Source organism: Condylura cristata, unplaced genomic scaffold, assembly GCF_000260355.1.
Source record: "Condylura cristata isolate star-nosed mole 26May11 unplaced genomic scaffold, ConCri1.0 scaffold00035, whole genome shotgun sequence".
Classification (NCBI taxonomy): domain Eukaryota; kingdom Metazoa; phylum Chordata; class Mammalia; order Eulipotyphla; family Talpidae; genus Condylura; species Condylura cristata.
Window position 1 is genome coordinate 14,865,838 of NW_004567136.1, and position 13,605 is coordinate 14,879,442.

The following is a 13,605-nucleotide window of genomic DNA, read 5'->3' on the forward strand; positions in this document are numbered from 1 at the left end:
TGAGCCCCCACCTCGCGCCAATCGCCGCCTCACGCCGAGAAGCAGGCGGCGGGGCAGTGCCCAGCACGAGGGCAGAGGCACAGTGGCTGCGTCAGCCCCCCGGTGAGCGGGCAAAGCGGCGGGCAGTCGCCATGCTGAGGACGGGGGCTCTCCTCCTGCCTGCCCGCGGCTGGGCAGAAGGGGCAAGCCAGAAGCGTGCCTTGACCCCCGCGCCCAGCACACAAGGTCACCCGCCCATACCCGCCCACTTTCACTAGATTACCATCTGCAAATGTCTCTCTTCAAATATGCTCACGCGCCACAATTTTCAGGGCCGGAGGAAGAAAGGGAGATAAGACTCGGACTCTGGCCTCACTGGGCTAAAAATAAGGAAGATAAACGTATCAAATTCACCGTAATAAAAGGGAATGGAGCCATGACTCAGCAGGGAGCGCTAAGGGTTCCGCCAGGCCGGCCGGACCCTAACTAGCAAAGGGGCGTCTCCAGTGGGGGACGCAAAGGCGCTGGGCGCCCGCAGCCCCGCACACGGCTAACACCCCTCTGGTGCGCGGAGGCCGCCGGCCGAGGGCCTCGCGGCTGAAGCTCCTCCGAGGCTGTCGTGCCTGCCGCAGAGTCCACTCACTGCGCACTACTTCTCCCCCTTTTTTTGAGACCCCAAGCGTTCCTCTTCCGAGCCTGCGCTCTCTGGAGGCTGCGCGCGTCCAGCGGGCAGTGCCAGCGCCCTCACCTCCCGCCGGTCGGCAACGCTGGTCTGAGAGCTGAGCACAGCGCCGGGAAAAGGGAACTGGCCAGGCCTCATCCTCCCGAGCGCCGGCCCGCTCCGGCCGGGCACGAGGGTACGTGACCTGAATCACCTCTGTCGCGTGAGGGGTGAGGGCAGGGACGACTCTAGGGGTGGAGACGGGACGGGCGCGGAGCTGCACTCAGCCCAGGCTGCCTCGCCCACTCGGGCCCGGCCCGCAGGCCAGCAGGAGGAAGCCCTGCTCCCAGCCGGGAGTCACCTGAGCAGGCAGGCAGCTAAGTGCAGCACACATGACTTGACCTTGAGGAGAAAGTGCCAGGGCCACGCCTGCATGCAGAGTCCTAGACCTCAGGCGTGCGCTCTGCCCTCTGCCCCTGGAATGGGCCTGGCCCCTGCCTCCTGCACCTCCCCAGCGCCCGCTGGGTCAAAGCTCACAAAGCCGGACCCTAAATAGGTGACGAGGCAGCTCAGCACCGCACAGCACGAAGGTCCAGCAGGAAGCAGCAAGCGCGGGGCAGGGGCGCTGGGGGAGCCGGAGGGCTTCCGGCCACGCCAGGGCCTCGGCGCTCCCCACATCAGGAGAATGTGCCGCGGGCGCAGCCCCATCGCCGGCGTCCTTGGCATCGTGCAGGCTTGCGGAGGGCCGGGAGGGCGCTTTGGCCTCACTGCAGGGCACGGGCGGCCACTGCAGAACTCACGCTAGGGCCCGCCGGCCACGCTACCTGGAGCGGCCCTGCTGGCCTCCGAGGAGAGGGGCCGCGCCATGCTCCGGGGCCTCACTTCGCGCTGCGCTCTTTGCGCCTCTCAGGGCTTCTGCCCCCTTGGCGATGTGGACAGCACCCGAGCGCGGCTGGCCGGTGCGGTCCGGGACATGGATGCGCGCCGAGTCCCGAGCCCACGGCGGTGCACGGTCGTGGGGGAGCCACAGAGCCAGTGGGGTGCAGCGAGCGTGCCCCGCCAGGCCACGCTGTCCCGGGAGGCCCGGCCTCCCTGTGGTGAGCGCATCTGCCAGCCAGGTGGCGGGCACGGGGGTCTGAGGGCACGGCCACGCGGTGCCCTGCGGAGGGTCCAGGACACAGAGGCTCGGCGGGCCCTGGAGTGTCCCCGGGGCTCCGTCCACTCAGTCTATTCAGGCTTTTCTCCAACTCACTCCGGACACTCCCGAACGCCAGCCCCGAGCCCCTCTGGGGCTCCCCCCCAACCCCGAGGGCACCTAGACCTGGGTGGTGGGCAGGGCCAAGCACGTGAGATGCCAGCAAGTCAATGGAAAAGCGCCCCACAAAGTGCCAGCCACGTGCCAGGAGAGCTGGCCCTGGGGCCCGCATCCCCAGCACTCAAAGCCCCCCAGCCTGGGGCTTCCCCCGCCAGCCACACGTTTCCAGTGTCTGCTGTTCCTGCGGGAACTGATTCTGGGAATGGAAATCACTGACGTCTGCGCATTTTTACCAGTCACAGCTATCAGAACACTTACGCAGCGAAAGGCCAAGGCCTGGCTTGGCGGAAAGGTGGGACCTCAGCCTCAGGCCCCGGCCCAGGCCTCCCCGCCCCCGCCCGCCCCGGGAGTGACCAACCCCGCGATCGGCACAGAGCACAGGCACCCCGCGCCCTGGGGCTCCCTCAGAGCCCGTGAGGCCCGGGGCTCCAGCACGCAGGACCTCCCTCCCCTAGAGGCCAGGACCCCAGCGTGCCCGGTGCGGGCCGGGCAGCTGCATGCGAGCTAGGCCTCGTCCACCGACCCCCGGACACCGCCGCTGCTTGTCGATGCTCTGCCTCTGCTCAGGTATCGCCGCGTGAGGGTGGGAGCCCGCCATGTCAGACGGGCCAGGGCAGATGGGCAGATGGGCAGGGCCGTGCCGGGCTTCTCTGCGGCCCTGTGGCCTCGGCCGGCCAGCGTGCGGTTTACTGAGGCGGCGGCGGCAGCCGAGAGCGCCACGGCCACTCTGCTGCACTGTGTGCGCCTGGCCCCAACGCGCCGGGCCGGAGGTCACAGGGAGCGGCGTGACCCAGAAGGCTCCACCGCTGCGGGCCGCGCCAGGGCCAGCGCACCCGCATGGGCAACATCTGAGGGGTGGAGGCGGCGGGTGCCGAGGCGTGTGGCGAGCCTGCCTTTCTCTCCTCTGCGACACGGTGTTCCGAAGGAGCCGGAGTCGCCGGCCGGTCGCTCCCCGAGCGTCGGCTCTGGAAGGGGTCTGCACAGGCTCTGAGCGGTCAAGGGCCGGGGCCGGCTCCCCTCCCCTCAGACACACGCAGAGCCCGGCGGCCAGGCCCTCCCCGAGCGCGTCCCCTAGGCCGCACACGCCCCGACCCCGCAGGCACGCGGGCACCCGCCCGGGCACTCGCCCGGAGCCCCGTGACGGGTGGCCGCGCACGAGGGCGCGCAGGCTCCCGACGAGCCCCTCTGGGGCTCGCCAGCTCAGCAAGTCCCACGTCAGCAGCTGCCACTCGGCAGCAGAGCTAAACCCCAAACTACGAGGTCTCCTGGGCTGTTTCCCAGGGCTCCTGAGGGCGCCCGGGCGGGCAGGAGTCCATGAAGCGGCCTGGGCCCGGTCCACGCTGTGGCCGCCGCGGCCGGAAAGCTCACGGCCCGGCCCCGCGCGGCCACCCCAGAGGCCCCGCCGCCGGTGGCTCCAAACGCCAGGCACCCGCGGGGCTGCCTCGGAACCGTGGGCTCGCCAGGTTCACCCCGACCCCCAACTCAGTTCTGGTGTCGAGCTGTGTCTGGGGACCCTGAGGGCAAGGCGGAGCGTGATGGCCAAGCGAGCCCAGCCCGGGGACGCCGTGGGGAGCGCCGAGGACCAGCCGGGTGGCTGCCCTGCAGCCGCGCGAGCCCCGAGCAGCCTGAGGCCAGCTCGCGGGCGCCTCGGGGGACCTGGCCCGGGAAGGACACACGCTAGATCCAGCGAGGCCCGAGGCAAAGGACGCAGCACGGCAGGAAGACGCAGCGCACAGCACGGCGGGCGGGCGGGAGGCCTCCCTGGGCTCAGCGTTACCGCCGCCACGCCTGCGCTCGCTGCCCGGCCAGGGGGTGACCCCAGGGCGCGGCAGACTCTCCTGTCTCCCACGGCTCCCTCAGCAGTGCACTTAGCCATCCGCCTGTCCGCTCCCCGCTGTCTCTGGGGTGTCTGCATCTCTGGCCTGCACCCCAGCTCTTCTATGCAAAAATAAATACTTTTAAAAAGAAGTGGCAAGAAGCGGAAACTAGCATACAGAGAGGAAGAAACGCCTTCAGGAACACAGGAGGGACCCCAACTCCCACCCTGCGCACTACCTGGAGGGCGAGATCTGGAGTCGGTAACGGCGCGGGCCCAGGGCGCAGCCCCTCGCCTCTGTGGCACAGCCCGGCCACCACCTCCCGCTGGCGGGGCCCGTGCACACGTCACGCCCGTCAGGCCAGTCACACGGCCTGGCGCTGGGACCCTTCCACCGTCGCCCGGCCTGACCCGGCCTGAGTCAGCGCTGCTGCGCTCCCGTCTCGGCCGCCACCCTGCCTAGCCACGGCCAGCCCCGCGCCGAGCTGCCCTGTCAGACGGAGCCCAGAACAGCCCCGTGCCGGGCGGCCTGGCGTTCTGACGCCGCCCTGCGGCAAGGGGGCCTCTGTGCAGAGGAACCACACGTGGCACGTGCCGCGGGATCTTGTGCGTCTAAACACCTGCTAAAGGCCTGCACAAAATCCCCCCAACACCAGCACGGAAACAAAACACGACTTAAAACTATCACTTAATAAAGAAACAGGTCTCCAGTGAAAAACCACGCGGCCAGAGTGGAAAGAAAACCCGGGGCGCCGAGGGGGGCGGGGCGGTCGCAGGCGCGTGGCCCGCTGGCACCCGGCGGCAGAGACAGTACCTTATCCATATGGAAGATCAAATCCAATTCACAGACATTCTCGAAGCACTTATCCAGGGTCTCCACGAAAACCTAGGGGCAGGAGAAACAGGAACGTGTTCACCTCAGCACGGGCAGCTGGGGTACACGCCACCCCACCTTTCTGAAGAGCCAGGCGGCCAGCGTCACCTGTCACCTTGCGGCGCCCACTCCGAGCGGCTCCGGGGACGGGCGCTGGCGCATCGTCACAGCTCAGCCGCAGACGGTGGCTTGTACTCCCCTGTCCCGGCTGCTCAGCGCTGCGTGGTGTTTCACGCTGGAACCCACCCACTCTCCGGGCGGCCACTGCAGTCGGTGGCCGTGCGGAAACGGACGCGAGGGCAAACATCTGCGTCTGGAAACTGTCCGTGTGCCCCCTGCATCTGCAACACCCTAGCACAGACCGGCGCACGCACGCAACCACCGCCTCGGGCCGGCAGCCGAGCGGCACAGACACACGCAGCACCACACACGCTGAGCTCAGAACGCGCCACGCGTCACTACACTTGCACAGGACGGAGTGCGTCAGCTCGACCCCGTGTCCGCTCTGTCGCCGGCGGGCCCGACTGCCAGGCCAGCCGCAGCCTTCAAGCGAGGGGAGCGTTACCCAGTCACGTCGAGGACGTCCCCCCTTCCTCATCTCCAGACTTCACAGTTGTTTACACCGGGGTGCTGGGCCACCTGCTTTTCTCATCTCTGCTCCCCAGTTCTATCTGCAAACTTGCCTTGACCTTCCCAGACGGCAGTTAAGGTAGGGGTCTCCCCGCGGCCCCTGCCCCGGGGGTTTTAACTCGCACTGTATCATCTGGCGGGGCCGGGCTGCTTGTCTCCCTTTCTCTGTAGGGTCCCACTTCTTTTCACTGTCTCTTCACTTCAGTCTCTCTCGTCCAGCTCAGATTTCTTTTGGATGCTGCTCACCTTTGGTTTATTTATTCAGAAGAGTAAAAGGCTGACCGACAGCTCTGTAATCCTGGATATTTGGGGGGCCCCAAGTTTACTTCCTTTTCCTTGGACTGGTCAGACCCCCCAGAGAGATCTTTAATTCCCTGCCCGAACACCAGCTGCCGGTATTTATCCTACTTATGTTCTTTTACAATTCATGTTCTAGGGCCTCCCTGGTGGTACAAGGGGTTAAGTCTCAGCACTGTGGTACTAACCAGAGCTACTGCAGCGCGAGTTCGATGTGAACCCCCGGAGCGCAGCAGACCCCCCGTCTCCCTGCTGCTCCCCTCAGCAGTGGACTTCAGTGGATCTGCCTGGCCTGCTCCCCGCTCTGTCGCTGGTGAAGCCTCTCACCGCCCCTGCACCTCTGGCCTGCACCCCACCTCTGTGTGCATAAACAAGCAAATCTTAAAAGTGAGAGAGAAAGAAACACTTCTTGTGAGAAACGGCCAGCTCCCTGGCAAACACCTGCCCCGAGCCAACAGGATGTGCACCTCAGGCTCGCGTCATGCCAACTGGACCTCAAGAGAGCTGGGGGCAAGAGAACAACAACAAGATTTTCTGCAAATACCAAGGGCGTGATGCTGGCGGGGCTGCCGTCAGGTCCTGTCATGCACTCCCTCAGGCTTGCCTCAGTTCCTTGGCTCACGAATCTCGCTTTCGAACACACAAAGGCTGCAGGTGGGCTAGAGATTTACCCAGGGCTGTGTCCACCGCCTGGCGCACTTCTGGGCGCGGCCTTTGCTGCGGCTTCCAACAGCATGAAAGAAAAGCTAGGGAGCGCTACCTGGGGCGCTGCTGCGTCAGGGGCCATCTGCTGCGTCGTCTAACTGGAGCAGGCGGCGGCAATGGTAACGAAGATGGTTTTCTCGATAGAAAACAGAACGCCGGCAGGCTCAGGGCGCCGCACACCTCTGCTGAGGACGCGCTGTCCGGCCGCTGTCGCCCTGGGGCACACAGCCCGCTCCTGGCTCGCACCGGAGCTGGCTGCTTCAGAAAAATGAGCCGCCCGAGCGGGGGAGGGCAGGAAAGACACTTTGAGCGTGTCCGTCTGCAGTTCAACCACGTGCACTGTTTCTTCCACAAACGCCTTACGCCAAAAAAAGGACACCGTGTCAGGAATCAGACGCGCCCACGCCACGCAAGAGCGTCTGAGAGGCGAGCAGGCGGTCACGCCGGCACCCACTGCGCCGCCGGACCAGCCTCCGGTAACAGCTCCTTCCTCGTGGCGTCCATGCTTGGGACAAGGGCTGGACACGGCGAGTCATCTCCCAGGACGCGCGCCGCTGCGAGGACTCGAGAGCAGAGCCAGCGCCGAGCTGTCCGGTCCTCAGCACACAGGAGGCCAAACCCCTTGCTGACCCGGCCCGCGGCCCCGCAGCCTGGTCCGGCCGCTCTCCTCAGGGAGGCGGCAGCGAGGCGGAGATGCGGTGCCGGGCAGCGCCGCGTGGCTCAGGCCCTCGCACGCGGCCAGCGCGGCCCGCAGACACACGCGAGCGGTGCAGCCTTCGTGCGAGTCATTTCTGCGCTGGCTCCTCCCGGATGCTCTGATTCTAACAGCGGATACTTCTCAACAAGAAGTCACCTTGTGACTCCACTCTAACGTCTATTAAATAGCTCGTTGCTGGCACACATGGGCAGTTTCTTTGTCGTCAGCTACTTCAAATAGCCGGTGCTGTAACTACGTCCCAGAAACACGCCCTTGCGTCCTGACTTCATCCTCTTTCGATCAAGCCGACTGTTTACTGCTGTTATTGTCTTTTCACAGACCCAACCTCTCAGTTTCTATTATTTTCACTTCTTACTCGTCAATCTTATTATCTCAATATTCCATTTTTCTCACCTTTACTCGTCTTCCCAAACCCAACGCACACTGAGTGTTTAACAGGCGCCGCATCACAGGTCGCCCGTCTCCTCAGTACCGCTACCACAGGACACTTCTCTGCAGCCACGTCTCGACTCAACGTGAAAAATCGGACTTCGCTTCCCGTTGCCCCGACGGGGCTATGTTGCCCAGTGGACAGCTGCACTCTGCACTCGCGTCCCCACAGCTGGGTGGGCCAGGGCTCGGCTTCCTTCTCTTGTGCCACCCTGGCAGTGACAAGCCGGCCCAGGTGTTAAGGAAGCTCTTCCGAGTTATTTTTAGAAGTGAATCGTTTAAATCAACCTACACTTGATATGTGAGTGGATGTGCTATCTATCACTTTCAATCATTTCCTGAGTACGAGTGGCTACAGATGCATGAATAAAATTTAAAAGTTGCCAAGAACATCACTTTTTAGAAGATCCTGGTGTAACTGTCCATCTAGGTACAGTAATCAAGCTGCTTTAATTTTACCTTAGAATGCAGCTGCAAGTATTTAAGGCTTGCATTTTATACCCAATTTTCTGTCACTGTTTCAGCCTTTAACAGAGCCCTTATCTGAGCACTTTCCACCCTCGTGGTTCGTCCAAGTCACCTGACCTGTGTGAAGAAATTAAGGGCCCAACGCCTGGTCTCTGCTCCCGTGAGTGCCAAAAGGAACCTACAAGCCATTCTGACACTTCAGAGAACATGACTGAAATCATGTTCGCTGATGCCCAAAGTGCACAAAACATAAAAGCTGTAAGACTGAATCACAAGTGAAAATACATACATTTCTTAAATCCTTGGTTAAATATTTGAAAAAGTTTCCAAAGACGTCTGACACCGTAGTTTACACTAGTAAATGCGGATATGGCGGTCATCCCTACTTCCGGCATGGAGCTCCTGCGGCCTGGGCCTCCCCTAAGTGAGAAGGGGTCCTCTGCCTACACAGATACGTGACTTCTGGAAAATACCTCAGGCGGGGCTGGCTCCCAGGAGGCTCGGCCAGGCCACCCAGGGCCTCCAGGAGCGGAGAGGCTGAGTCACTTGCCAGCGACTTAGCCCCGGCGCCAGGTAGCCGCCACGAAACCCACGAGGGGCCGGAAAGTCTCCAGGCTGATGAACAGGGGGCGATTCTGGGGGTGAGGCCTCGGAGAGCACAGCAGCCCGGAAGCTCTTCCCACATGGCCCCGGGCCGCTGCGGGGTCACAGCCTTTTGGAATAAGCTGACAATCCGGCATGGACAGCGCTGTGCCAGGGGCTCTCAGCAAATGATGGAGCCTGGAGAGGGGGCAGCCAGCCAGTGAGGGCGAGGAGCCAGCTTCCACCTCCAGGCAGAGGTTGGGACCGAGTTAGACCTGCGGCCACCCGGTCGCTGTCTGAGGAAAAGCAGGCGAACTGCTTGATGCTGGTGGGAAAACACACGCATGCCGGGGGCGGCGTCGGAGTCTTCATAAAGCAGAGCGGTGCCCCGGCAGGAGCCAAACCCGCTGAGCCAGGGCGGCTGCTCCGGCGTGCTCACAGCGCCACCTGGTGGCAGCTGGCACCCCTCCCTGCGGGCGCAGAGGCTGGCGCGAGGCTCCCGGGCTTCGGCCGCTTGGCTGCCCACACATACCTGGATGAGGTCCAAGATCCCCAGTTCACTCTCTGATGAATCCACGCAGAACACGAAGTAGAGGGTGGCATAGTGCCGGTAAATCAGCTTGTAGTCGGAGCCGCCCATCAAACTGTGGAGGACGGAAGCGCTTACTAGGAAGGGGCCCGACAGGAGTGGGGTGAAGGAGCCCCCCCACGGGACCACTTCTGCCAGGCAAGCAGGTGGCGGGCGGGCCTGAGCCACCCTCACGTGTCCCGCCCGTCCTCCCAGAAGCCGCCGCCTGACTGAGGGTGGCCGGGGCCCGCTGCTGCACAGCGCAGCGGCACTGGGTCCCCTGCAGGGCTCGCCGGGACGGACGGCCGCCAGGTGCCGCCGCCGCTCGGGCACTGCGGGAGAAGCAGCAGTGGCGGAGGCCCCCCAGTGGGGTGCGGGGGAGACAAAAGCCGGCCTGTACCTTCCGCCCTCCAGGAAGTTGCAGATGTTGTCATCCCGCTTGAGCACTAGATGGAAGGTCTCCCGGACAATCTGCTGCTGGATTTCTTCCGGCTGTGGAGGAAGAGCGCAGGCGGGTCAGAAGGGGCGCCTGCAAGACCACACCCGTCAGCGGATGCGCGGGGAGCGCTGGGGGACCGGAGTCTTTGGTGTCCAGAAAAGGTAAAACGGTGAGGGGGACGGAGGACCTACGCAGCACAGGCCCGCTCCACTGCCGAAGCCGAGACACGGCTCAGGGCAGTGAGCCGCCGGCCACGTCTCGCGCCCCCAGTCCCTACAGCAGAGAGGAGAGCCAGCAAGCTCCCACGCGAGGCCGAGGGCAGCTGGAGCCCTGGTCCTGAAGGAGTCTGCCCGCCCAGAAACGCCGGGCCGGGCAGCAGCAGCGCCCCGGCAGACGCAGTCCGCCCTGGGCGCCACCTGCCCCGCCGGCACCCACACTGCTCCTGGGCTACCGTCATGCACGTGACTCGCCGACGCCGTGGTACCGCAAATGTGTTGCTCAGAAAGCAGAAGTTCTGTTTACAGGTGAGAATGCTGGACGCCACCAGAGCTACAGATACGCATGTGCGCTACCACACAGGGACAGTTCAGCTGCGGCGGACGCGCTCAGCGGACTCTGGCTTCTGTGAACCGCGAGGCTCGTCACACGTAGGGCCGGTTATCCATGACGGGAGGCCCCCGGGGGCGCAGGGGTTAAGTCTCGGTGCCATGAGTGACACTGTCTGCAGGCCAATGCCGGAGGGCCAAGCCAGGGAGGGGCCCCGGGCCGCAGCAGACCCCTGTTGTCTCCCCGCTGCCCCCTCAGCAGTGGGGTTCAGTCCATCTGCTCCCCGCTCTGTCTCTGGCCCGCACCTCTGGCCTGTACCCCAGGTTGGCATGCATAAATAAAATCATCTTTTAAATTAAAAAGAAAAAAACGATGATGGGAGGGAGAACTAGTCATTAAGGCGAAAGTAATTAGAAGCTGCAGGCTAGTGCTTCTCACTGTTAAGCTTAAGAAAACCTTCAGATTTGGTCTGCTTGAGAAAAAAGAGTCAAGTGATGTTAACCCCCTTCTTCTGACAGCATGGAATTTTGGTTTTAAATGGTTAGTTCTTTAAAAGAAAGATGGGGAAATGGGGCAAAATGTCACTGTGGAGAGATTAGTCTTTAAGGTTTATTCATGTCTACGAATATATGCACTCGAATACAGGCTAGTGGGGGTGGGGTGGGTTGGAGGACTCCCCAGAGACGGCGTGGCCAGCAGAACAGCAGATCTACTGAAACCCAGTGGGGGGGGGCAGCGGTCCACCTCGCCAGGTGGGTCGGCTCCCTGGCCAGGGGCCAACGCGGGCCGCGGAGGCCGGCACTAGCTCTGCAGTGCAGAGACTCACCCTGCGCCTCAGGAGCCCTGTGTAGAAATTACTTTTCCTAACTTGGACAACACGGCTCTTGTTTACCGCCTGGAGGAATAAACCCGCTAATCGCCGATCAATGTAAGTTTTGACATCCACAAAGTGCAAACAACGTTAAGCTGAGGTGTTAAAAAAGACATGACGGGTCCCACATCGGAGCCAGGGAAGCCCACCAAGACCAGACAGCTAGAGCCCTGCACCTCCGACCTCCGGGCACGTAGTCATGGCCACGGCAGACTCTCCTGGTGGGCGCTGTCCCCCAGCCCCGCCCAGCCCTCGCCACAGGTCGCCTGTGCTCAGAATCACCCCCGTGCTGCATTTAGAAATCCTTTCCTCCCCGCAGCCCTCGGGCAGCTCCTACGGTGGGGGCTGCCTGACTCAGGAGTCGGCGACAAACCCGACGTCTCTAAATGCACTCAGCTGGGCTTTGTTACCTGACAAGCCCTGTTTCCAAATGCAGCATTTTAACTCAACAGTTACTTAATAAAATGTAATCCTGCTTTAAAAAATCCGATGTAAAAGTTAAAGTTTTCTTTTTGCAAGATGTGGTCCATATACACAATGGAATATTACTCACAACCAAAAAAGGGAAACACATGTCTTTTGCAGCCACTTGGATGGAGCTGGAAAAGATCATGCTGAGTGAGATAAGCCAGAAAGAGTAAGAAAAATACCGGATGGTGTCACTCATAGCAGGAGTATAATGGACCAGGCGAGAAAATAGCAAGAATAATGAACAACCATATACCAGAGACATTTTGTGGGGGTGGAGTGGGGAATGGGATCAAAAATGGGGGGGGAGGGAAATGCACGGGATTATGGTGATGCACACAGGTGACTTGGTGATGGGAAACCAGCGGGGATGACAATTGAGATGGCAAAAAAAAAAAATGATGTAAAAACAAACTGTTATAAAATAGTTTTCTTTTTGCTTCTGAGGAGAAGAAACAAAAGTCTGGAAGAGCTTTGTGAACCTCTCGACAGACACCAGGGTCAGAAGGGCCACTGAGGTCTCCACGAGGCTTCCGGCTTTCTCTTCCTTTCGGTTTGGCCAGACCGCCGAGCCTGTAACATCTACGAGCCCAGCCATCTCAGAGGCAGGCTGCGCAGCAAGGCAAGAGGAAAGCAAGGGCGTCTCTGCTTTCCCAAAGAACATTTCCAGAACACTCCCTACCCCTTAGCCTCTGCGGGGGCACTGACATCTTGGGGGTGCTGGTGCTGACTTCACATCCTTCCCTCCCTTAAACCCACTTTCCTTTAAAGACACCCCTTTCCCCCCAAACAAAGATAGCCAAGGAAAAGACAAACAGCTACACCAAATTAAGAAGCTTCTGTACGGCAGAGACATTCGCCAAAACGGACACACCAGACTGCGAGGAAACTTGTGCCCACCATGCTAATGATGAAGGGCTGAGCAAGATGTACAAAGAGCTGACAGAACACAACAAAAGCAAAGTAAACAACCCCGTTAAAAAAAATGGGCAGAAGAGCTAAAAGGCACTTCTCCAAAGAGGAAATGCAGACGGCCAACAGGCACATGAAACAAGTTCAACATCACTGGTCATCAGGGAGATGCACATCAAAACCACAATGAGATGGGTGGGAAGGGGCAAGTTAAAACAACTAGCAACAACGAATGGGGGGGGGGGGGGGGGGGGGGTGTGAGAAACAGGAACCGCGCAGCTGCTGGCCGAGGGCAAAGGCCCAGTGGAAAACCCACGCAGGGCCCTCAGAGGCTGCAAAAGGAGCCACCTGGTGACCCAGGGATTCCACTCCTAGGATCTACCCAAAGGACACAAAAGCACTAATTGGAAAGGAAACCTGCACCCTGCAGCACTATTCACAGTAGGCAAGCGATGGGTAAAACCCAGACACCCGAAAACACACAATGCATCAAGAAGATGTGGAAGAAATATGCAACGGAATATTGCTCGGCCGTCAAAAAGACAAACGCGTGCCGTTGGCAGCAACATGGATGGAGCCAGAAGGGACGATGCTCAGTGAAATGCGCCAGAAAGAAAAAGAAAAATACCCGGAGGCTTCACCTATCGGAGGACGTGGGGGTCCAAGTGGGCGACGGGGAGGTGTCACCACAACGAAAAACCAAAATCAGCAGGCGGCTGTAAAGCGGCGGCACTCTTGGGGGGCGGAAACCGGATCAGAACAGGGGTGGGACGGGCGCAGGGCCGAGGGCGGGCGGCTGGGGGCGGGCTACGGCGCACACCGTCTGAAGAGGAGGATCGGCGAGGAAATACACGCGACATTAGGAGACAAACCGACGCCCCCGCCCCGGCGCGGAGGGTCTGGGCCCCGCACCTGCTGGCACGAAAGCCACGCGCCGGCCACGCCGAGCCCCCCGGCCGGGTTCACCCGCGGCCGAGATGAACGAGGCTTCCGTCCTCGGAGGTCGCGACGGGGCGCAGCCGCGCGGCCTGGGGGCCCGAGCCCCAGGACCCCAGAAACGCGGGGTGCAGGGCGAGCGCGCGGGGCCGCGGGCCGGGCGAGGCGCACGGGCGGGGGGCGCACTCACGAAACGCTGGTAGAAGCGGACCAGCCGCGGCTTCCCGTGGTTGTTGAAAACCAGGATCGCCTGAATCATCGCGGCGGCTGCGCTCGTCCAGCACCGGCGGCGCCCACAGCCTCGGCTTCCGCCACGCTCGGCCACTTCCGCCACGCTCGGCCACTTCCGGTGGTGCGCCGCCGAGGGCGGTCCGCGGAAAGCGACCCCGGC

General features: G+C 61.9%; 1 protein-coding gene across 1 annotated transcript in view; it reads right to left on the minus strand.

The window, feature by feature from the left end:
* LOC101635494 overlaps positions 1-13,605 on the minus strand; it is a 23,871-nt gene that overhangs the window by 2,641 nt on the left and 7,625 nt on the right. Inside the window, exons 5-7 of the mRNA XM_012732762.1 lie at positions 9,443-9,534; positions 9,007-9,118; positions 4,586-4,657 (exon numbers count right to left, since the gene is read on the minus strand). Coding sequence (XP_012588216.1) covers positions 4,586-4,657; positions 9,007-9,118; positions 9,443-9,534 — 276 coding nt within the window. The remainder of the gene's footprint in view (positions 1-4,585; positions 4,658-9,006; positions 9,119-9,442; positions 9,535-13,605) is intronic.